Genomic DNA, 26114 nt, shown 5'->3' with positions numbered 1-26114 from the left:
TTCACCCTATTCCTCTCTCCTAGGTCTGCGACAGAAGGGGACCGCCTCCCCCACTACATGATCACAGCCTATCAGGTTTCATCCATATAGCCTGCTTACCCTTCCTCTCAGTGCCATTTCCTTCAATGATAAGTTTCATAAAGACAATGTCTTTTAAGTATATCATGTACTGTCATCATATTAACTCCTAATAACTTCCCATTCCCCCTTCCCTTATGCTTTCATGCCATATATGTGAGTGCATATGCTGATTTTCATGTCATATAGTTGACTATATACGTGATTTTATGCAACAATATACAAATTAAGATCCAGAAAACATTCAACATTTGTCTCTTTTTTTGTTTGTTTAGCAACAGGGTTTCTCTGTGTAGTCCTTCCTGGCTGTTCTGGAACTTATAGACCAGAGCGGCCTTGAAATCAGAGATCCATTTGCCTCTGCCTCCCAAATGTTGGGATTAAAACTGTGTGCCATCACTGCCTGACCAATATTTGTCTTTCTGAGTCTAGCTTACTTCACTTAATATGATGACTTTTTCTGCAAGTTGATTTTTAGGGTTAAGTTGGCGGGGGAGGTTTCCTGTAAGTTTCTACATCAGTGTCATTTGAAATTAAACAATTTATGTACAACACAATATGACAAAAAAGGTTAAAAATTATTTCTAGGAAAATTGGGTTAAGTGCATTATATAAGATTTAAAACTGAATGTTTAAAATCTTCTTTGAGATTAGCAGTTAAAAGCTGGGAGACATAAAAAGATAAATAAAAAATCTAGGTGGAATCTGCAACCATGTTTTTCAATGATTTGAAATGGGTTTTCCTTAATTGAAATAAATATTAATATAAAATAGAAAATGTAATTATAAGAAACGTGCCAAAAAATCTTAATAAAAAAGTACTACTCACTGAAAAACCTTCCGTTAAAATAGAGAAAAGGGTGGAGCTAGAGGAAGTGGTATAGCTAATAAAGTGCTTAATTCAATGCCCAGAACCAACCTAAAAATGTCCAGTGTAATTCTGAAATTCTGAATGAAAATCAATAGCTATCATATCTTATCTCTATTAACTTAAAACATCTCTCTAGACCTAAAAACATCTTAACCCCTAGACGACTAAGATTAATGGTAAGACTAAACTAGTCTTCATCTGTATCAGAGACTTGAGAAGGACTCATTCAGAATTTTAGAATCACCAAGATAGGAAAGATGTTTTCTACAAGATTGCCAAATACAATTAACCAAAACACCATGTTACATTCATATAATCCTTGGTTGTTTCATAGTTCTTCTTGCTGTATGTAATTTTTTATTTATGTGTAATAATATAAACATATATGCCAAAAAACAACATAAAATCTTTATAAAAAATTAAGAAATGTCCACTGTGATGGTGTTTATTTATAATCCCTGTTCTGAAGAAGCAGAAACATGAAAATCTTTGGAACTGGCCAATCTAGCCTAATTGGTGAACTTTAGGCCAATGTGAGACCCTACCTCAAAAGAGGTAGATAGTGTTCCTGAGGATGGTACTCAAAGTTGTCCTCCAGCCTCCACAAACATGTGTTTATATATGTGCATATATACAATACATGCAGAGCTGCATAAACATGTGTAACCACATGGACATGTACACACATACATTTTAAATAATGAAACTGATAAAAAGTTACAATTTGAACTAAAATTTTAGATATATACTGTTTTTAGTTTTTAGGGTAATTGCTATATACCAACCAGTCTTGGAAATATCAAATAAGCAGGGATTTATTTTTATGTACATTTTTCATACAATTTTGTGGGGGGTCAGACTTTCTGAATCTTATCATGTATCTCAAATAAAGAATCTATGTTCTGTCTATTTATCTATCTATATGTGTATATATATGTATATTCTAATCTGACAAAAATTATATACAATATACTTAAGAGTCAAAAAAAGCAAGGGTTTCAATGCAAGAAACTTCAGTGATTTATTATAGAGTAAGTTTTAGAACTTAATATTAAAGTTCAATAATTCTTTGTTTTTCCTTTGTTAAAGTAAAATTAAATGTAGTACTTTTTAATTTAAAGTGATATACACCATGACATTATCCTTATCTATATATTTACTCATATTATTTTTCTAATTCTATATGTAAAGATCACTAGAAGAATACTCCAATAGATTTTACACTGATATTTTTATAGATGGAAGCATATTTCAATGGGGTTATATTTCTTCTAGCCTAAATTTTTTTGTAATGCTTATATTTAAGGATGAATTGGCATCTTTTTTATGAAAACAAATAGGGGGGAAGGAGGGAGGGAAGGAGGAAGGGAAGGAGGGAGAGACAGAGACAGAGAGACAGAGAAAGAAAGGGAGAAAGATTACTGCAAAAAGCAAAAGAGTAGAATCAGTGTATCCAGCCAGTAGGAATAGCAACAGAAACGTAGGGCACCTAAAGCCGAGTATGACTCTGGATAAGGCAGTTGCTGGGAACTTCAATGCGCTACTGCTTCCTTATCAGCAAATGAGAATAATATAAAGGTTAAGTAAAATGAGCTCAAGTTTTCTTTCAGCATCAACATTAATTTAAGTAGCTAATTCTCATGTAAATTCATAGGAAGGAGTCTTTTTAAACAAATTCATCACTTCATTCAGCAATTTTCTCAAGTATAACTAGATGCAATGAATAATGTTCTTCTCCTGTTATAAGCTTTTATAGCTTGATCATATTACAAACTGCAGAGGTCACAATATCCTTGACATTCTCAAAATATTGAATAAAGCAATCTTATCTACATCAACAATTAAAGAGATGTAGTAGTAAGACCACAAGTACAGAAAGTCCTTCTGGTAACATTTTTTAAGTATGAATGGTAATATTAAATGTTGATATCGAAGGACAGAAAAGAAGAAAAACTCACATACTTCAAATCTCTGCTTCGGAATCTGAATGTATGACAAAAATACAAGGCTTGAGTATATAGCTTATGGCTTGACTAGCATTGTATCTGGGGCTCTGGGATTCCCATTGCAAAATGAAAAAAATAAATAAAAAACTTCAAATTATTAGGAGAATGTTTAGATTTGCAGGAATTACAATGAGCTGGAAGATGTGTTTTTGATTCCAATGGTTTCAAAACTCACTTTCTTTATGTGTGTTTTTTAAACTCAGAAGTCTCTGTAACCTGTTATTTGATGTTTCTTGCATTGTGTTACTCAGCAGCTGCCAGCAGGTATAATTTTCTGTTATTAAATAACAAAAACAAAACCAAAAAGGCCCCTAATTTTATACAGTTCAACTTGGCATAAGTATTTCTCCCCATCAATTCTACCTTTGTCTATGAACTTGGTACAGCAACCTGCTTTTATACTGCTGAACTAGAGCTAATCAAACCCATCCTAGGTCCTTGTGATGATCATGAAATTAAGAATGGTATTTTCCATGTCAATGTACTAACGTAATTTTGCCGACCTAAGAGTTGATTGCAACTACATGCCTCTGAAAAATCCAATGTTTAAGGTACTGTGTGACATTTAAAGATCATCACACTGACAGTTTAAGCCAACACTGAAATACTACTCTCATTTACAAAGAACTTACCTTTGCAAGTATTATTGACTGAGTTGGGTAGCACACTGTTGCTCCTAACGTGGCCAGTCCTAGTGGATAAACAATCTTCTTAAACCTAGAACCTATGAAATTCAAATAAATTATTTACTCAAAATAGATAACACCAGAGATTTGATGTTTTTATTATATACTGTGGTGTTTTTCTTTGTTCCTCTTTAAGCTATCATTCTACGTTAAATTGCTCTTTAGTTAGCAATATCAATCAAAATGGTACCTAAAATGCCCTTAAGGCTCTCAATTCAATTAATGTCCCTTAGCCATCATGTCCAATCTAAGAAAAAATGTTCTGAATCTAATACTGATAATTATCTACACAAAGGAATTAGTAATTATCTTCTTTTTTAAAGATTATTTTCATATCCTAAGAAACTTGAAATTATAATTACATTTTTTCAAATATCTAACAAAGCATGATAGCAGAGAATTAATCAGCTACTGTGTTCATCAAAGCAGGTTAAAGTGAAATGGACTCTCTTCTATATGCCCTTTCTGATTAACACTTAGAAAGGTGAAGGACCCAACTAACCAATCAGCTAAGGACCTCAAAAGGTACATAACTCCTTCATGTCACTGATTCAGAATACTGAAGTAATACTAATTGCAATTAGCTTGACATAATTAATGCATTTTCAAAAGTGCCTTGACTAAGCATTCAAGAGTCATTTTCATATCATTTTTTGACAGCAAAATCTCTTTTAAAAAATTCCAAAGAGAATCATACTAGGAACTCAGTAGGTTCTCACTAGGAGCCTGTCAACTTGAGAAATTGCTCTGATTAACCTGGGTATAAGAAGTTCTGTAGCAAGCCCTGTCATACAGCTTTTATCTTATTCCCATACTCACTACCCCTAAACCCTTCCATAGAGCTAGAGTAACAATACTAGCTAACAGTAGGAAATACAGCATTCTCAGCTAAAGCTTAAACCCACAAGACCACCAATTCAAAATTATATGCATCATAAATGTCTGTCTGAATACATTGAACTCTGATTGAGACTAAGAAATCAGATATTGGTTTGGTCAAGAGGAGTAAGCACTGTTAACTCTTTGAGACAGCTTTTTGGCCCCTAACTTATAAAGGAAATAGCAAGATAGGGTATAAAAACAAAAACAAAAACAAAAAAAAAAACTTGTAGGTTTCTAGGACCCTCTGGATCCTTCTACTTTGCTATTCTCCCATGCTTCTGTCATTTAGAGTCCCAATAGGATGTCCTCCCCTCTGTCCCAGTTTCCTGGTAAGTGAAGGCTTTCATGGGACATGCCCCTTGGGCTAGTATACAGATATAAAAGAATATATATCCTTTAAGTCTTTCTGCTTCTGGGTTAGCTCACTCATTATGATCATTTCTAGCTCAATCCATTTGTCCACAAATTTCAGGAATTCCTTGCTTTTAATAGCTGAGTAGTATTCCATAGTGTATATGTACCACAGTTTCTTAGGCAGATTTGGGCCCAAGGGTCCCGCTCAAACTAAGGCACCAGCCAAGGACAATACAGGTGGTAAACTTTAAACCCCTACCCAGATCTAGCCAATGGTCAGAACATTCTCCACAGTTGAGTGGAGAGAGGGGTATGACTCTCACGTACGCTGGTGCCTCACATTTGACCATGTTCCCTGGAGGGGGAGACCTGGTGGCACTCAGAGGAAGGATAGCAGGTTACCAAGAAGAGACTTGATACCCTATGAGCATATACAGGGGGAGGAAATCCCCCTCAGGAACAGTCATAGGGGAGGGGGAATAATGGGGAAATGGGAGGGAAGGAAGAATGGGAGGATACAAGAGATGGGATAAACATTGAGATGTAACAAGAATGAATTAATAAAAAATAAAAAAATTAAAAACCAACAAACAAACAAACTACCTGACAATGTTTGCTGGTGACTTTGCAGTTTGTGAAATGTTACAAACATTGTATATTTCTCTGCCTGGTTTAACTATTTTTTAAAGAAGCCTGTTAAAGTCAGGTCTACAATAGACTGAATGTGGAGAGGGTGGGTAAGAAGGCTGCTTTGTGTGGTATGAGGAGAGAAAGTCTAGGCTAATTAAAGCATATACAAAACTAGATCTCAACTCTGTTCCTTCCTCCTTACTATTTTTGTTTAGTTCTTGTTCTTGTTATTCTTCTGCTGCTCCTGCTTTATCTTCCTCCTCCTCTTCCTCCCCACCCTCCTCTTTGTTCTTCTTTTGGATTTTTGAGACAGGATTTTTCTGTTTAGTCCTGGCTGTCCTGGAAGTCGCTCTATAGACCAGGCTGGCCTCAAACTCAGAGATTCACCTGCCTCTTCCTTCCAAATACTGAGATTAAAGCCTTGTGCCACCCTCCCAGTTCATTGTCTAGTTATTGATTTAACAATCCCAATAGGGATTAGGATCTCTTATCTCATCAAAATTTACCTGAATTATGGTGATATGGCAGTATTTCTCTGATGAACTATTAAATAATTTTTACCCTTTCCTTAACTGTATACAAGAAACCTTTGTACAAAATGGTATATTTCATGTAGGTTCAAAGTTCTTTTATAACTTATTTTTTCTAAATAAATTTATTTATATTTTATATAACTAATTTATAATTAAGGAAGAATACCAGACACTGATACAAATTAGCTATGTATGGGGCACATAGAAATGTTCAAATGGTTCTCTTTTATATTTCTATCTTCTTTCTATCTCTTTCTATCAGGGTTATATTAAAGAAACACCTTTCTAATTTTTGTTGTACTGTGACTTGCATAAAAAAATAAGGCTTACATGATGATCTGTGACATTTCATACATTGTACATTTCGCTGAAACAAAAATTTAATGATATTTCCTCAAATAATAAGTACAAAACACTGTATTTGCTAGTCTCACATAACTTATATCATTTTTAATAAAATATGCCCTCAGACCTAATATATTTACTTCACTATCCACTAGTAGTTTGAGAGCAGCAATCTGAAAAGCTAGGTTATAGATTTTCTAGCTCTTATAGTCAGAAACATGATAAACAATCAAAGGAACATTTCTACTTTTTAATTAAGAAACTAAGTAAAACATTACAGACAATTTCCTTCCAAATTCAAGGAAGGAGATATAGAAGTGAGTTGGAATAAGAATACCAAACAGTTAAATACAGATAATAAGTTCTAATGGTCTATATAGCACAGTGATGTTACTGTGATTCACACTAACTTATTATATATTTTATGAATATGAAAGAGCTCAAGAGCACTCAATATAAAGAAATAATAATCAGATGAAAGACAATTAAAATCTGACCATATATGTATGAAATATAGTTGTTAAATATCATGCATAAAAGAATTATCACAGTACACCATTTGATACTATTCAAACCTGCTAGCATCTGAGAAATGTTCTTCTTGGAAGTCTGGAATTTTGTTAGGTATATACTACTTACAGGACTAGCCCTCAATGAAACCTAGGCCACTCTTCTGCCTATAATTGTCAATCAGCACTTGTTGACTGTATTCATACTGTCTTAACTTGTTACTAGAGAAATTAAGTATATGTTGTATTAGTCCCTGAGAAAAGATTGCTAGGAGTTTATAACTGTTTTTTTTTTCTAAACGTTGTCCTATGTCACTTTCCCCATTATTTTGATATTTATTTTATTCCTGCCATTGCAATAAGTCTTATCCATGACCATAACTATATACCGAGCCTTGAATCTTTGTAACAAATCACCAACGCTGATTGTGATCTTATGAATTTGGCCATTCACATAAGAATTATAGTCAGAAGAAAGAACAAAATAAATACAGATACACTGTATAAAAAGGTATAAAAAGACAGCAAAAGTATTAAGTCTCATAGTGACTGAAAGTGGTAGACTGAGTTATCTACCTTTACTAACTCCATCCCCATCTGGATTATGCTAATTTTAACTACTATGGTCAGGTTGAAACCTAAAGTAAACGAGATTTTATCTGAAATTGATCATGTCTTCCTCAAATCCTTAACATAGCTTCCAGTATGCAAGTAGCATAAAAAGCAGTTTTGGTGGAGCATCTTCTGAGTACATCCCAAGGAGTGGAATAGCTGGGTCTTGATTTAGCCCTATTTCCAGTTTTCTGAGATAGTACCAGATTGATTTCTAAAGTGGTTGTACAAGTTTGCACTCCCACCATCAATGAAGAAGTGTTCCCCTTTCTCCAAATCCTCGCCAGCATGTGCTGGTTATAAGATGGAAATCTAAGAGTCCTTTTGATTTGCATTTCATAGCAGCCTTATTCATAATAGCCAGAACCTAGAAACAACCTAAATGTCCCTGAATGGAAGAATGGATAAAGAAACTGTGGTGCATTTACACTATGGAATACTACTCAGCTATTAAAAACAAGAAAATTTTGAAATCTGCGGGTAAGTGGATGGAACTAGAAATGATCTAATTGAGTGAGTTAACTCAGACACAGAAAGACTAAAATGGTATATACTCGCTTATAATTGAACACTAGCCCAAAAGGGATGTCCAATGAAATTCTTCACTTACCAAGAGATTGGGATAGATGTGGGGACCTCCTATTGGGACTCTCGGTGAGAGAAATATAAGAGAATAGGGAAATAGAAGGATCCAGAGAGTCCTAGAAACTTACAAGAACATCATGACAGGTGGATCTGGACCCAGGGAGGTCTGCTCAAACTAAAGCACCAACCAAGGACAATACATGCAGTAAATATTGAACCCCTGCTCAGATCTAGCCAAGGGACAGGACATTATCCACAGGTGTGTGGAGAGTGGGGACTGACCCTGACATGAACTCTGGTGCCCCATATCTGACCACTTCATCTTGATAGGGAGGCCTGGTGGCACTCAGAGAAAGAATAGGAAAGCTACCAAGATGAGACTTGATAGGCTGTGACCACATGGTGGGGAAGGAGGTCCCCTTCTGTCACAGACCTAGGGGATGGGAATAGAGTGAAAGAGGGAGGGAGGAAGGAATGGGAGGAGACAGTAAGGGGATAAAAATTGAGATATAGTCTGAATAAATTAATAAAAAGAAAAGCACTTTTGAATGGTTAGAAATCTAAATATTTTTACACTAACCTAATCTGATATGATCCAATAAATGTCATGATAGGACAGTAAAATTTAGAAATACTATAATAGCATTGAAAGAAAAAAATATGTCTTAAAAACATACCTTTTCTTGCTGAAATGAAACCTGCCAGTCCTGAAGCTGTAATTATTCCAATTTTGGGCAGAAAATCTTGAGGAGGATTCTTCAGATAGACATATGAATCTGAATAGACCAGTTAGAAATAAGTAAGGATTACAATTGGAAATTCTATATAAGTGTAGTACAGAACAGAATGATAGTGAACAGTTTAAATAATCTACAAATAAGTTATACAAGAAACTGCTGTGGACAGCAACTTAAAATTTTTGTTATAATGCTAACTACAAAGTCAAATTGATTTTCCAAAGGTCATTTAATTATTACTTATGATAAAGATTATTATTATTAGTTATTATTATCATTAAATGAGCTATGGTGCTAGAAGGTACAGCTTAAATATGAAGTGCCATAAGATAAAGTTCTAATTGTATATGTTTTATATCTCTACAATGAACAGGCTTCTGCTGTTACCTGTTTAAACACTGGTAGAATCCAACAAGAATTAAAGATATAAAGACATTTTGAAATTAGACACTTCTTATTACTACCTCCCAGAAGCCTCACACTACCCATTGGTTAACACCAAAGATCAAGATGAGAAGTGAAAATACACACACACACACACACACACACACAAACACACACATGCCCCATAAAAACATAATGAAAAATACAGATGCTTCAGTGTTTTATACATTCAAATTGTCTCCAGTGCTAAAAATATAATTTTATTTCATAGTTATTTGAAAATAATCACATACATAATTATGGTCCTCAAAATTGATGAGAAAAAGCTGGGCATATTGGTGCATATATTAACCTAGCACTTGGGATGATAAATCAGGAAAACAAAGACAGAACCAGATTCCAGGTTTACCTAAGCTACAAAAAAATGTTGGTAATAAATATGTTAAACATTAATGCACATTAAGTAATACTATTTCAAATAAAGTTCATTAGGTTTATGAAGATAACTAAAATTTTAGCTGATTTTTCTTTCTGTTTTCCATACATGTTTATTTTGCCAACTGCTCTAGACAAGTACTATCAGGAAGCTATGTCTGCTTCCTAATACCATTAAGAAGCCAAAGCGTCAAATAAAATTACTTTCCAACATTAGCTGAAACAGTACAAGATGAATGATTGCTATGCCATTTCCCAGCAAGTGATTGAAAAGTATAATCTATTTTAACAGATACTAACACTTGGTTAAACCAATTAGCAAAAGAGGGGATAAATCTTTACATTTTATAACTGTAAAATGTGGGCTTTTCAATTAAAAGGACCTGAGCTTGAATCTGGACATTGCCCCTTAGTAACCTAAGGAACCTAGTTAAACTTTTTAAACTTCAGTTTCCTAATCTGTATGAGAGAAATCTGTGGTTATAATAGCAATACTCAGCAATGTGACAAGGCCTTAGCATATAATAAATTTTAAAATAAATGGTAGATAATATTGCTTTTTGATTATTAAAAATAAAGTACAAAATCAATCTTATATATCAATATAATCATAGCAATAAGTAATATACTGTTTATATTCTTAAATTTTAAACAAGACAACTTAAACCATAATGTATTTCTAATTATAGATGGTTTACTCACCTACCTTTTCCAAATTGTACTGTATCCATTATCCCATTCTTTATAAAGACATAAACACCCTAAGCAAAAAAATGGAGGGTGGGGGACAAAAGAAATGTGAAGTCTTAAAGTGGTTCATCAATAAAATTTGGAGATTACATTTAGCTGTTGATTTAGTATTATGCTCAAATATAAACCCAGATGTTCTGTTTATTCCCTATGAGTATATGTGCTTACTATATCATCCTTTCAGCTCTTACTTTCCATTTTACTTAACATAGTAATTCTAGGGCATTATTTTCCTCATAGAAATGTGTAACGTAACGCCTTTAAAATAATCAGAGTGATTTCACAGAAAGGATACTGAAATTTTTATTATGATTTATCATCTTACTTTATAATAACCTGGAAAAAGGAATGGATCTTAAATAAATCATGAAAGGAGATATATCTCAGCACACACACACACACACACACACACACACACACACACACACACACACACACACATACACACACAATCTGACTAATAAGCATGCAATAGCAACATCATAATGATTTTGTAGAGAAAAAACAAAACAGGAAATGCCTAATGAAAAGCACCTTATCTCATCCCTTTATCTTAGTGTGCAATTAGAATGATAGAAAAACAAATGAGGCATTTGTTTTTAAATAGGAACATAAATTATCCATAAATCAAGATAATATTAACCCACTGAAGGGATTAAAACTTTAAAGCAATGGTTTGTTGGTTTTTTTTTTTTTCTGCTTGCTTGTTTCTAACTTACTTTAATGCCAAGATACTATTATATTCATTGAGTGGTGGGTGTTATCTCACTTATATTTGAATAAAAATGAGTGATTTACTCAGAAATCTTGCTATATTCCATACTAGATTCTACCATACAAACAAGAAAATACAATCTAAACATATGGCCTCTTTAGGTATGAAAGCACTGGATGGAACCGAGAGTAACAGACATTTTCAATGCAGAAAACCAGAAATGATTCTATTAGATGGGAATGGAAGTTATTGAGATGTCTTGGTAGACTAATTTTGTCTCAGTTTAAGAGTCAGCAGAGATGCTCATCATGGCTTAATGCAATACAAATTGGCATAAAACATAAAGTGCCACTGATACATTTCTCTTGAGAGACCGTCGCAAGAAAAGAACACCTGCAACATTAAAATATTTACTGATCTGTTTTGAACAATTTAAGCATTAAGGGAGAAAACTAGTCTTTGGGGAAATGTCCCTTAGCTGTGGTTAGGAATTCATTTTTACCACTTGGGGGCAATGCTACCTAAATTTCAAAACACTACAGGAAAGCGTGGGCTAGGAGCATGTATTGAATTTGCACTACAAGGTGCTATTTTTCACCAAAAAAAGTAATTTAAATCAGACATTTTTGAGGAATAGATTGCATATTTAGGAGAAAATTAGAGAAGAAAAGTTGTTTACATTGAAGATGAAATGCATTTGCAAGTGCCCTTCATCAACCTATTTGCTTCAGCATATTAACAGAATAAAATGTTCTTTCAGTTTTAAATTGGGTGATAGTTACAATAGCAATTTAAAGATCTCTCAGGAACAATTACCTCACTGAAGACACATCTGAGTACACTATTAAAAATTAGGTCTCAAGAGACCTAGATCTGAATCATCTAGCTTTTGGCATGCAGCCTGAGGGGCATGACTCAGACCATAATTAGTTAAGATATTTCCCACAGAGATCACACCCTTAAGGGTGACTAGCACAACCAGTACCCTGAATTATATGACAAACACAAACTTTCAAAAATAACTTTGTATCACATTTTTGAAATAGCAAACAGACTGATCAGAGTTCACTGATTAGATATTTCACTTAAGGGTGCTATTTTTTTATAAGTTTGTTGGGATGATAATGGTGTGTGTGTGTGTGTGTGTGTGTGTGTGTGTGTGTGTGTGTGTGTGTGTGAAGTCAGGCAGAGGACAACTTTGTGAAGTCACTTCTCTTTTTCCTCCTTTCATGGGTTCTGGGGATCAACCTTAGGTCATCAGGCTTGTGTTGCAAGTGTCATTATCCACTGAGCCATCTCAACAGCCTCAGAATTTTCTTTTTAAAAAGAATAGATTAGAATTATACATGATAGGAAATCTGCATCTAGAAATATTAACAAGATGGTCACCCAAACAAGACCTTCACAGTGATAGCACTGGTTAATATTCCAACTAGGATGCAGGAAATCTCAATAGGCCCCAGTCCTACATTAAAAACCATAGGAAATTAAGTAATGGCTTCTAAGAAAAGGGAAATCAGTGTTCTCTGGAAACAAGGCCCCTGTGGTTGACCCTAAACACATATACATATGAAAAACACTAAAGGGACTCAGCAGAAAGTATGTATGTGTGTATCAATAATAAAGGGTTTGAAACTGAGAGTGAATGGTGGGAACACAGAAGGAATTGGAGAACGGAAGATGTTAGGATGAAAATTATGTAAATCCAACACTGATGTAGTGATGTAAATATGATGCTCATGTATGAAATTAGTAAAAAATTAATAGAATAAATGTTAAAATCACACAAAGGTTTACAATCAGGCTATATTTTTTAGTGAAGTAAAAACTGCAATTATAACTATAGAGTTAGAAAAATACTGGTACCACTGCTACTGAGATCCTCATAGTGGAGATGTTGATTACAAACAACTAAATTTATATGGTGATAATAATAAAACATCAGTATGCTATCAGTGTCCACCTCACTCAACAATTTCAGCTGAGTCTAGTCATCTAGCAACCCTTGACAAGATATAAATTAAGCTATTTTGGCCTCTCTGGAACAGCCCATTTGCCTGATGAATGCCAGAGTAGCCTCAGGCAATATCACATGAATAGAAGAATCACCCATTTGAATTCTCATCATATTCTTAATCCTCAAAATAATGAGCCATAATACAATTCTTGGTATTTGAAGCCACTTTTTGAGGTGGTTTCTTCTCTTTAAAAAAAAACGTATCTATGAATCACTGCTGAGCCCAAATGTTATCAGAGGGGCATCAACCAGGGGAGCATACACAAAGATCCACAGCAAGGTACTGTAGGAGGCTGAGGGGTCAAAGACATCAGAACAACATGGCCCACAGAATCAACTAGCCTGGACTAATAAGGGTTCACAGGGACTGAACCAACAATCAAGCCTGTATGGGTCTGTGCTAGGTCCTCTGCACATATATGATGGTTGTGTACCTTGATGGTCTTATCAGACAACTAACAATGTACAGAGGCTCTCTCTGACTCTTCTGTCTGCTTTTGTGAACCTTTTCCTCCTACTGCATTACCTGTTGCCTACTCCAGCCTTAATATGCGAGGAGGTGCCCCGTCTTATTGTATCTTATTAGGCTATGTTTGGTGACTATCCCTGGGAGGCCTCTCTTTTTTTCTTTGAAGGGAAACAGAGAAAGAGTTCATCTGGGGGAGAGGAGAGGCAGGGAGAGTGACTGGGAGAAGTAGAGGGAAGGGAAACTACATTTGGGATGTAATGTATGAGAGAATAATAAAAGTTAAAAAACATATCTTTGAATACCTAAAATGATTAATCAGAAACACTAATGTTTAACTACTATCAAAATAGACTTACCTTGCACCAGCCAATATAATGAACAGTTGTAGTACGGATGGATGCAAAACCCATTTGTAGATAACCAGGCTTTTCTTCAACATATTTAGAATTGAGAGGTGGTGCAGCATATATTGGAAGCTGAGGGTAGAAGAAAAGTTCATGTCAAAATATGGGTTGCCTTTTCCACCACTGTGACAAAACAGGAATCATCATTGACTTTCCTTCTAAATACAGCTACAATTGTCTATAGAATCTAAACTATAGATATGATATGAAAAACTGAACATAAAAACTATTAGGACAAAAATCAAGTGATGTCACATATAGTATGACCCAGTGGGTTGTTTTGTTTATATGACATGGATTCACTATGTAGTCCAAACTACTAGGCTTTACTCATGTGGGAGTTGGTTCTCTCTAGTCACCATATGAATTCTAAGGGTTTAATTTAGGCTTGGTGGCAAGGACCTTAGCTTAGTTAGCATTTCTATTGCTGCAATGAAACCCCATGGCCAAAAGCAAGTGGGGGATGAAAGAGTTTATTTGGCTTAAGCTTCCACATTGTCATTGATCACTGAAGGAAACCAGGACAGGAACTCAAACAGGACAGGATCCTGGAGGCAAAATCTGATGCAGAGGCCATGGAGCAGTACTGTTTACTGGCTTACTCCACATGGTTTGCCCAACCTGCTTTCTTATAGAACCCATAACCACCAGCCCAGGAGTGACACCACTCACAATGGTCTGGGCCTACCTCCATCAATCATTAATTAAGATAATGCCCTACAACCTGATCCTATGGAGTCATTTTTAAATTAAGATTTTCCCTTTTCAGATAACTCTAGCTTGTGGCAAGTTGATATAAAACTAGCCAGCACAGACCCTTACCTGCTAACTCTTTAAACCAGCCCTTTTCTTTATTTCTTTATTATATTTTATTCACATTACATCCCAATTGTTATCCCCTTGCTCATATCTTCCTGTTCCCACCCTCCCTCTTATTCTGCCCCATTCCCCTCCCCTAGAACTCTAATGGGGGGGCCTCCTCCTTCACTATCTGACCACAGCCTATCAGGTCTCATCAGAATAGCCTGTATTCCCTTCTGTGTGCCAGCAAGGCTACCTCACCAAGGGTATGTGATCAAATTCCAGGCACCAGAGTTCATGTGAGAGGCAGTCGCTACTCTCCCCCTCCCCGGCTCCCTTTCCCCAAGTGGAGAATGAGCTGTCCATCAGCTACATATGAACAGGGGGTGTAGATTCTCTGCATGTGTTGTCCTCAATTGGTGCATCAGTTTGTGCAGGACCCCCTGGGTTCAGATCTACCAGTCTTGATGTTAACCAGCCCTTAGTTCTAGCAAAATTTTAACTGTAAAAATCTGGAAACAATTCAAATATTCATCAAGGGACAAGCAGACAATTAAACTAGGCTATATCCATGCAACAGAAAATTACAAATTAGTGAAAATGGGAATAATAGTGGATGCCTTTAGTCTCACTACTCAGGAGGCAGAGGCAGGCAGATCTGTTACAAGTCTAAGGCCAATCTAATTTATACAGTGAGTTCCAGGCCAGGTGGAACTACCTCAATAAAATAAAAAATAAAAATAAATTACAGACAGATAAGGTACTATAAGGTGTTATTTTTTTGTTTAGTTTTGTTTAAAAAAAAAAAAAAAAACGGAGCTAGAGAAATGGCTCGGCAGTAAAGAACATTGGCTGCTCTTCTAGAGGACCCAAGTTCAATTCCTATCACCCACATGGTAGCTCACAACTACAGGAGATTTTGCCTTTCCACTAAACTGAGTAGCAGACACATGGTTTTCCATTATGGTTTTATGTTATTGTTATTTATATCTTTTAAAAATCAAATACACTCCAACCAATATTTAATAAAACAAATAGAAATATAAAAAATTAAGAAAATAACCAGGTAGAACTTATTCACTTAAAGAAAAAAATTGATTTCATACTCAGGGTGTAGCATTTTTTCTTTATAGAGTTGATATAATATAATTAAGGAGAATCAAGTCTAGATGATTAATGGCTTTGGATATGATCTACCAAGAACAAGCATGAGATAATACTTAGACAGTAGATATAAAAGATACCTATGCAATATGACCCATATGTTAACTAGCTAGATTTTTGCCTTGTACAAGGTATATATGCCTTAAAACATTATTCTTGTTTTATAATTAAATAGCTCTTTGCTACCCATACTAGGAATAAGGAGCTTCTGTTTCTCCTTTTAAAGTAAAGCTTTGAATTTAAATTCATTGCATTAGCACCTGTGTCTTCAGAAATGCCAGAAAGATAGAATTTATATGAAAGGTGATGTAGATCTACATTAGATATAGGTATAAATATAGATATCAGATATAGAAAGCCCACCCCAAGAAAAGAAACCTAGATGTGGTAAAGTAATAAGTAAAATTATTAATTTTAATGTTTGCCCATCATAAAATTTTTGTTTCCCCAAAGTAAATGATGGAGCTGGAGAAATGGTTCAGCAGTTAAAGAGTACTAACTGTTCTTCCAGAGCACCCAAGTTCAATTCCCAGCACCCACACTAACTCTAACTCCTGTTCCAATGCCCACAAATGACAATGAAATAAGTCAAATTTATAACATTGTGGAATTTAGAAAAGAAATATCCAGGGATATTTATGGCTTAACCAGCCTATCTGCGCATTATACTCCCGAATTTCCAATTTTATTAATCACTGATTTTAGTTTTGTGGTGTAGGAGGTGAAACTTACATTTCTACATGTGTTCTACCACTGAACAATATCCCCAGAAGTTATTTAAGACAGGGTCTCATTATGTGGGCCAGAATGGCTTAGAATTCAGGATCTTCCTGTCTCTGACTTCCAGGTCATCTCATTAAATATTTGAGTTCTATCCACCATCAATACTAAAATTTTTTTATTATAATTTTATATACCAGTATATATTAGACTAACAGTTTAAATTTTTCTTCCTTTGTAATCTACTATATGCAAAATGTTATGTCCACATTTTCGTAGGAAGGGGGTCAGAATGGTTTATAAACCAGTGTTAAAAATTATTTACCTTTTTAGGCATAAATATTCAAGAATAACTGAAAGAATATAACAAAACAATTACAGTTCTATTGTACAAATTTTAAAGGCCAGCAAATCGGTTATCACTGTACATCTTATGGTGAGAATATTCTTACTATGTATTAGAGGCCTTGGACTTAAACACTACTTCCTATATTCAATCTGTTTGTACTTAGTTAGAAATTGTGGTTAAATTAAGCTTAAAAGCCAGTTGAAAATTGAACTGAAGTAACTAGAACTCTCAAATCTGTATTTTTTCCCTTGTTACTTTTTGTTAAAAAAAAATAAGCAAATGACACTAAGTCAAATTCATGATATTCAGGAACTTAGAAAAAAATCCAGGGATATTTATGGGTTGAGCAGTCATTATAGTGATCCATATATTTCTTGGTTATATAAGTTTATGTTATGGCCCTGCAAAGTTTTCTATTAAAGGAGGATTTAATTATGTTCACTAAATGGCATTTAATAAATCAAGAACATATTAATATCTTTAAAACAGATGCTTAAGCAAAAGTTGAATCAGACATGTTTTTGTTCAGCTAGAAACTTAACAAAAAATTAAAATGACCGGAACACCTCATTCACACAGTGTTCTGATTTAGTAGAGATTCAAACAGAGGTGTTGTTCGTGTTACACACTAAAGGTACATTGACATTCTGCATGGACATCACATTTTCATCCTTTTGACATTTTAAAATCCTCAAAATTAGATGATGCGTTTTAAAAATATTTCCTAGCATATAGCTAACAAACAGCCTTGTTTAAGAAATAAATTATTAATTCTAATAAAAATGCACTTGGGAATTCTGTAAGCTCTAAAACATCGTAAAAGAAAAATAAGTTAATTTCAAAATTAAAAAATGTGAGTACTTCCGGACAAGGTGGCAGACGGGTAACTGCTGCCCTATGACCCGAAGAAGGATAGAAGATAAGAAAAGGTAGATTAAAATTCCAAACAAATAAAGGAAGGAAGAGCATCAGAAATTCTCAAAGCCATGTGCTGATTAGTTTTCTCTCAACTTGACACATGCTAGAGTCATCTGAGAGGAGAGAACCGCAGTTGAGAAAATGCCTTCATGGGAATGGACTGTAGACAAATCTGAGTAATGATTGATGGAGAAGTGTCCAGCCCACTATGATTGATGCCACCTCTGGGCATGTGGTCCTATGTGGTATAAGAAAGCAAGCTAAGCTCAGGTGTGGGACATGCCAGTCAGAAGGACAAGTCAGTTGCCTGCCTTCCTACCAAACTCTCCTACTCACTGAGTTCTATTGCCAAAGACATTCCCTAGTCTTAAGGCAAAGACCCTGCCCAAAGGCCTACCCCTACTGACTTGCCCCTGCCCTCAACCCGGGCAGAGCAGACATTTCCTGCTCAGGTGCAGACCACAAATTAAAGTCGATGAAATGATGCCTAATTATATTATGGTATATTTGTAGACCAGAGCCTACCATAATCATAATCAGAGAGGGTTTACCCAGCAACTGATAGGAGATGATACAGAGACCCACAGCCAAATATTAGGCAGAGCTCAGGGAACCCCAAGCAAGAGGGGGATGAAGGTTGTAGGATCCACAGAGGTCAAAGAAGCCACAAGAACACAGCTCACAGAATCAACTAAGCAGAGGCACACAGGGGATCAGAGAGACTGATGCAACAATCAGGGAGCCTGCATAGGACTGACCTAGGACCTCTGCATATATTACAGTTGTGCAGCTTGGTGTTCTGTAGGCTTGTGGAACTCCCAACTGTGGGAGTGGGAGCTGTTTCTGACTTCAGCCTGCTCTTGGGACCCTTTTTGTCCTCCTGAGTTGCTTTTTCCAGCCTTTGATATAAGAGCTTGTGCCTAGCCCTATTGTATTTTGTTATGCCTTGTTCAACTGATGTTCATGGGAGGCCTGCTCTTTCTGAAGGGAAACGAAGAACCTATGAATCTGGGGTACAGGTGAGGTGTGGGGGTGCACTAGGATGAGTGGAGGGAGAAGAAAATGCAATCAGGATGCAATGCATGAGGGAAGGAAGGAAGGGTGGGAGGAAGGAAGCAAGCAAGTACACTGAGCAAGCAAGCAAGCAGGCAAGCAAGCTGAGCAAGCCAGGAGGAGCAGATCAGTATCATTATTACCCCATAGCCTTTGTTTCAGTTCCTGCCTTGGGTTTCTGCTCTGACTTTTCTTCATGATAGACTGCAAGTTGTAAAGATAAATAAGCTCTTTCCTCCCCAAGTGGCTTTTGGTCATTGTGTTTATCACAGCAAAAGGGAAAGCAAAATAGGCCAGTGAGTGAGAAGATACAAGAAAAGTATGGAGAAAAAGACTCATGGAAAAGAAATCAACTTGAATACAGCTCCATGTACATGGTTCACTGTTGGGGGATGGGAAGCAAAAGATGACTCCAAAAAGTAAGTCCAGGTGAAAGAAAAGGAATGCTATACTTCTAGGATAATCCCAAAACCCTCGTAAGTCTCTAACACCAGTTATAGGTGTTGATGAGAAAGTGATTCCTCCATTGGACAATGCAGCGCTAGAGAAGAATCCCATATGTCAGCAAATCTCATGATAAATAATTCATTATTTAAAATTGACCTTAGGACCTGAAAAAAAAAAAGAAACAATCATTAAGTTAAGAAGCTTAATTTCCATCTGCCATAGGCCAAGAATGAGAAGTAGCCCTGGGAAGCACTTTTAGAGAGAAAGGGGTAAGACCAGACACTAGCCAGCAGAAGAATATAGGTGACAGGAAACTCAGGCCAGGTTTACCAATAGAGGTAAACCAACCACCAGTTGCTGGAAACATAGCTTATCAACTGAGACTAACACTGGAGTTTGATAGCTCTGGAGCCAGCATGCTCTGCTACAGACACCAAGAATTGATGCTGCAGTGACCTGCATCCTTCCATCAGAGTAATTAATATTCAGAAGAACTTGAATGAACAAAAACAGGCCCTCTGTACAAATCACAGTAGTATGCTTGCTTCTCATTATCCCAATATAACTGGGAGATACCACATAACTAGAAAATGAGCCACCACACAGGGTACAATCTGGGTAGGGAGGTCAGGGAAAAACCTGTACAGCATGCAGAATGCAAAGGTAAATGTGGACAGCAGAGCACTCTCGTTTTGGCCACAGACAGAATTCTGCCTAAAAAAGGGTAAGCCTGGGTACAGGCAGAGTGGACGGCAAACTCTACCAAGACAGGGTAAGCAAGTCCTCAATAGTTCCTTCCTCACAGATATGTCTGTCAGATATATTGGGCCAGAAGGCTGAAAAAGATGCTCCAATGTTATAGAGAGATTTGGATGACTCTTCAGGCAGAAAACTGTCTCTGTCACCTTCTCATTTGGAAAGCTACTAACCTGCACTCCCTGTATACTCAGGTAATCAGTTTTATTCCTTTTTAAGTCTCTGATGGGGTTGAAGACCAGGTAGCTTAATTTTACAGTGAAGCTTAGTTGTTTAGGGGTTAAGATGTTTTTAGATCTAGATAGTTGTTTTAAATTGATAATGACAAGATGTGATGGAGATTGATTTACATTCAGAATTTTAGATGCACCAAGATAGGAAAGATGTTTTCTTCAAGGCTGCCAAATGCAAATAGCCAAAACACTATGAATGTAAAATTTATATAATTCCTGATTGTTTTGTGTTTCTTCTTCCTATAGGTAGTTTAGTGTGTGTGTGTGTGTGTGTGTGTGTGTGTGTGTGTGTGTGTGTGTGTAATAATATAAATGTATATGTACAAAAATAATTATTTAAAAAAATTGTGCCAGTTCAAGTGCCTCACCCACCCCTAATACACATAACCAGTAATATCCAATTTGGAGGATACTAGAAAAAAAGGTGCTCCAACACTTAAATGCTATTTTCCGATATGCTTCCCATTTTTAAGCCCCCATACTTAATGATTTGCCATTAAAAATCACTGCTTTTGAAGTAACAATTTTGTATTTCTACTAAATATATTGTGTATTTTAGATATCTCATAACTATTTCTTTACACATAAAATATATGACCTCAAAAATATTTATGATAGATGAAGCAAAAGCACCTACAGAGTTTTTCCATTAACTTCATATCATGCAAAATTCATAAATTTTATAGGCCAATTACCTGTTCTGGTCTCAGTAGCTTCTTTTTGGGTTCTTCTTCTTTGGCCAGATGTACATTTATAGATGCATATATCAGACCTGCAGGCATGGTTATCAACTTTCTCATCTGAAAAAGACAAGTGAAAAGATGCTCTGATTACAATTCCTGATAAATACTGGTAGATTTTGGGAAATATGTTAAATATTGAACTATTTCAAATTACTTTATACATAAAGCACGTAAGTACCTTGTGCTGCTGTAACTATTGTACAAAGCAAAAAAAAATATTGTTGTCTTCTTCAAAGTCTAATTTTAAATGAACATACAAATTCTATCTTTACTACAGTCTCCAAGAAGTGTGAGCATAACTTGGCTAGTGTGCACAAAGCCCTGGAGTCCATTTCTATACTATATAAACCTAATGTGGTAGGTAGCACATGCTTGAATACTAGTACTCCGGAGGTAGAGAAGAAAAATCCAGAGCTCAAGGTGATCCCTGGCTACATAACAAGTCTGAGGCTAGCCTGGGCAACATGAAGCTAACTCATTCACACTCTGTTTCTGTCTCTCTTTGTCACACACACACACACACACACACACACAAACACACAAACACAGAAATACAGAAACAAAACACAATTGAGATGGCTCATCAGATAAAAACAGGTACAAGTCTGATGACCTGAGTTCAATTCCTGCTACTCACATAAAAAGCCAGACGCAGCAGCACACCCTGAAATCCAGCCTATGTGGAAATGGAAGGTGGTGACAGGAAAGCTGTCCAGAAGCTCTTGGACCAGTTAACTTGCAGTATGCCATGTCTCAGAAACAAAAGAGAAACCCTACCTGGAAAAGGTAAAGGAGCAAACCAAGGTCCAAGAATTGTCCTCCTCTGACTTCCACAATTACACCATGGCACACGCATGCCATGATACACAGATGCCTACACTAACACACACATATCACACAAGCACACATGAAATCAAAACTAAAAGTATAGATGAAATGGCTCAGCATGCCTTCCACCAAGCCTGACAAGCTGCATTCAATCCCCAGGACACAGAAAAGAACAACTTCGTACAGCTTTTCCTCTGACTTCCACATGAACACAGCGACACAAGTATTCTCTGATGCATGCAAAATAAATAAATAAAAATATAACTTAAAAACATGGAAGACTTTGGGCTACCTTGTTAATATTATGCTTTCCGGAATCTTCCACTTTCTTGTAAATTTCATACGGCTATGAGTGTGAGCAAAGCCTAAAAAACTAGAAAGAGATCAAGAAAGGTAAAAACAGACACCAAAGAAGGACAAGGGTGGGCAAAGGCACATGTGTGATTTGGAAAAACATAACTGGATACAGGAAAGGATTGGAAAGCAGGGGAGGGCAGTGGAGAAGATGGAGGGAGCAGAAAATCTACTAAACAACATGCTGTTTAAAAGTGTCATGGAATCTAATACCCTGTATGGTAATTTAAAAGAAAATTTAAAACATAAATGTTGGGTGTAGAAAGATGGTTCAGCAGTCAAGAGTACATACTGCTCTTGCAAAAGATATGAGTTCAGTTCCCAGCATCCACGGCAAGAAGCTCACAACTTCCTGAAATTCAGATCCATGGGATCCAATGCTTCATGCTGCCTTGAAGACCTGCATTGGTACACATACCCCGGCCCTGCCTTCTGAAATTGAAATTTTAATTGAAGAACCAAAATTTCACTCACTCCAGGGAGGCTGCAAAACTAGTTTTTACTTCAAAACAGAGCAGCAAATAATATATATTTTAATATATTAAGTATAATTTAAAGAAAATAAAAAGAATATTAGTTGTTTTGATATGAAAGAAAATTAACAAGTGTAATTAATTTGATTTCTGTTTTTAGCATAGGTTTTATAAATAATAAAACATTTTTAGTAAAGATTTAATGGCTGGTTAGGAAATAGCGCAGTGTATAAAGCAGTTTCCATATTATGTATATGAATATGTATATGTTCAGATCCCTGTCAGACACATCAAATAGCTGCAAGAGCCTGAGAGCACTCAGGAGATAAAGTCAGGACTCCTAGAGACAAGCTACCTAAGTAGATTAGCCAAAATAGTGAGCTCTGGATTCTGGGTTCAGTAAGAGATTTTACCTCAGTGAATTAAACTTGAAAAGTGATCAAGGAAGATACTTAATATCAACCTCTGGTCTATACATAAACACACACCAACAAGTACACTCGCATACATGTGCACTCTCACACAAATAAACATGCATACACAGGCACATATACCACACACACACACACAAGAGAGAGAGAGAGAGAGAGAGAGAGAGAGAGAGAGAGAGAGAGAGAGGAGAGAGAAAAGAGATGAGAGAAGAGAGAGAGAAGAGAGAAGAGAGAGAGAGAGAAGAGAGAGGAGAGAGAAAGGAAGGAAGGAAGGAGGGAGGGAGGGAGAGAGAGAGAGAGAGAGAGAGAGAGAGAGAGAGAGAGAGAGAGAGAGAGAGAGAGTGAGTTTAATGCCACTACTTCTAAGGTAGCAAACAGTTATGACCCCAGCACTGGGGAAGCCAAGGTGGGAAGCCACGTTCTAGATCAGGTCTGGTTATATAACAAGAACCTGCAGACTCATGTCTGCTCTTGCTAAGAGCTTCTGTTTTTCCTAGATGAACAATGCATTTCATGATCAACTTTATATTGTATTTAAATTTAATATTAAAAAATATTTTTAAATACCTACCAATATACACATTTTTCCTAAAATACTAATCCCTGGGTGTAAAGAAAAACACTTTCAAAGCATTATACTACACAAACACTTTTCTACAACCTAGTGTTCTTATAGTAGTTGCATTAACTTATGCAATGCAACAATGTCATCTAGACTTTAAAATAAATTCACACGAATTGGTCAATAATTATGATCTAATACAAAACCAGATTAATCCCTTTCAAGAACAAGTGAAAACAGGGAAATAGATGTTACTCTATAAAAAGGAGTGGCACACTGAAACACTAGAGTAAGGGTTGGCAACCTACAATACAGGGCCAATTCTGTACTGAGCTCTGAACTAAAAATGAGTGTAAAGCATACTTTAAGGTTTATAAAGGGAAGAGTAAAGAAGCAGACATGACTAGAGACCTTACACATTTCACAAAGCCAAAAGTATTGTCTAACCATTAACAGAAATACTACTGTAACCACAAACATTGTCAATTCCTGATTTAAAAAAAAAACAGTTTTTAAGTACCAAAGGAATTTAAGAATATTATAAAATCTTATCAAATAAGTCTGTCATTATTCAAATAGCATTAAAACTAGGAAGAGTTGCTCTGGCTTTCACAAGAATTTAAAAAAATAATGAGTTAAAACTATTTACATCTGATGGGAACCTCAGGACTCATGTGAATCCTCTAGTAAGGGGAGCAGGGGCTCTCTCTGACTTGGATTTTTTTTGCCACCTTTGAGTGGCAAAAAGTGCTTTTGATAATCCAATTGAGAAATGGGGCTCAGAATTAAACAGAGAATTCTCAACAGAGGAATATCAAATGGCTGAGAAACACTTAATAGGGCTTCCTCAAGACCCAGCTATTCCACTCCTTGGAATATACCCAGAAGATGCTCCAGCATACAACAGGGACATTTGTTCAACCATGTTCATAGCAGCCTTACTCATAATAGCCAGAACATGAAAACAGCCTAAATGTTCCTCAGTAGAAGAATGGATAAAGAAACTGTGGTACATTTACACTATGGAATACTACTCAGCTATTAAAAACAAGGAATTTCCAAAATTTGTGGACATATGGAGTGAACTAGAAATGATCATAATGAGTGAGCTAACCCAGAAGCAGAGAGACTCAAATAGTATACACTCACTTATATCTGGACACTAGGCCAAGCGGTATGTCTCATGAAAGCCTTCACTTACGAGGAAAATGGGATAGTGGTGAAAACATCCTAAGGTGGGAGAAATATAGGAGATAGGGAAATAGATGGATCCAGAGGGTCCTAGAAACCTACAAGAAGAACACTATGATGGGCATATCTGGACCCAGGGGTTCTGCTCGATCTATGGCACCAACCAAGGACAATATGTGCAGTCATCATCAAACCCCTACCCAGATCTAGCCAAGGGACAGAACATTCTCCACAGTTAAGTGGAGACTGTGGACTGACTTTCACACGAACTCTGGTGCCCCATATTTGGCCATGTCACCTTGATGGGGAGGCCCGATGGCACTTGGAGGAAGGATAGCAGACTACCAAGAAGAAACTTGATACCCTAGCATCATATTCAAGAGGAGGAGGTCCCCATCAGTCACAGTCATAGGAAAGGGGAATGGGGTAAAAGCAGGAGGGAGGGAGGAATGGGAGGATGCTCAGGATGGGATAACAATTGAAATGTAGTATGAATGATTTTATTTTTCAATTAAAAAAACATTTTTAAAAAGTGCTTTTGAGTCACTTCCCCCTGGAGGGACTGCCTTGCCAAGGCCACAGCGGAAGAGGACACACTCAGTCCAGATATGACTTGATGAGTTGGGGTGGATGGAAAGTGGGGCTCCCCATTTCTGAGGACTAGGAGAGGGAGGGAGAGTGGGACTGGGAGGTGATGAGGAATGGGGCTATAAAAAAGATGTAAAGTGAATAAATAAATAAATAAAAATTTAAAAACTGTATCTGAAAAAATAACAATTTGCCAAGGACATATAAATGATTTTTTAAAAGCCAATGAGAATGAAAACTGGTTCCTCCTAAAAGATAACAGGTCTTAGGAAGAGCATTCTGTAACCTAAAGATTATATATAGCCAAAACAAAAAGGACAAATAGTATATAACTCCCTAAATCTGGTATAATTCATTCCTTACCAGCATTTTTACAATGGAAATTATTGATTACTGTTATTTGTGTTTGTTCTGTTTTATAAAGTAGCTGGGAACCACTGTTCCAGGGGAAAATCCAGGGTTAGCTTCCCATGATTCACCAGTTTCATTTTCATCAATATA

At 36.2% G+C, this 26114-nt stretch overlaps 1 protein-coding gene across 1 annotated transcript in view; it reads right to left on the bottom strand.

Annotated features, from left to right (window-relative positions):
* Apool (apolipoprotein O like) overlaps window positions 1-26114 on the bottom strand; it is a 56205-nt gene that overhangs the window by 10485 nt on the left and 19606 nt on the right. Inside the window, exons 2-6 of the mRNA XM_051141292.1 lie at window positions 21139-21243; window positions 13955-14074; window positions 10354-10408; window positions 8769-8867; window positions 3588-3679 (exon numbers count right to left, since the gene is read on the bottom strand). Of these exons, the coding sequence (XP_050997249.1) occupies window positions 3588-3679; window positions 8769-8867; window positions 10354-10408; window positions 13955-14074; window positions 21139-21243 (471 nt within the window). The remainder of the gene's footprint in view (window positions 1-3587; window positions 3680-8768; window positions 8868-10353; window positions 10409-13954; window positions 14075-21138; window positions 21244-26114) is intronic.

The sequence above is a fragment of the Acomys russatus genome, chromosome X (assembly GCF_903995435.1).
Source record: "Acomys russatus chromosome X, mAcoRus1.1, whole genome shotgun sequence".
Classification (NCBI taxonomy): Eukaryota; Metazoa; Chordata; class Mammalia; order Rodentia; family Muridae; genus Acomys; species Acomys russatus.
Note: the sequence above shows the minus strand (reverse complement) of the source record. Positions and strands in the feature narration are given on the sequence as shown.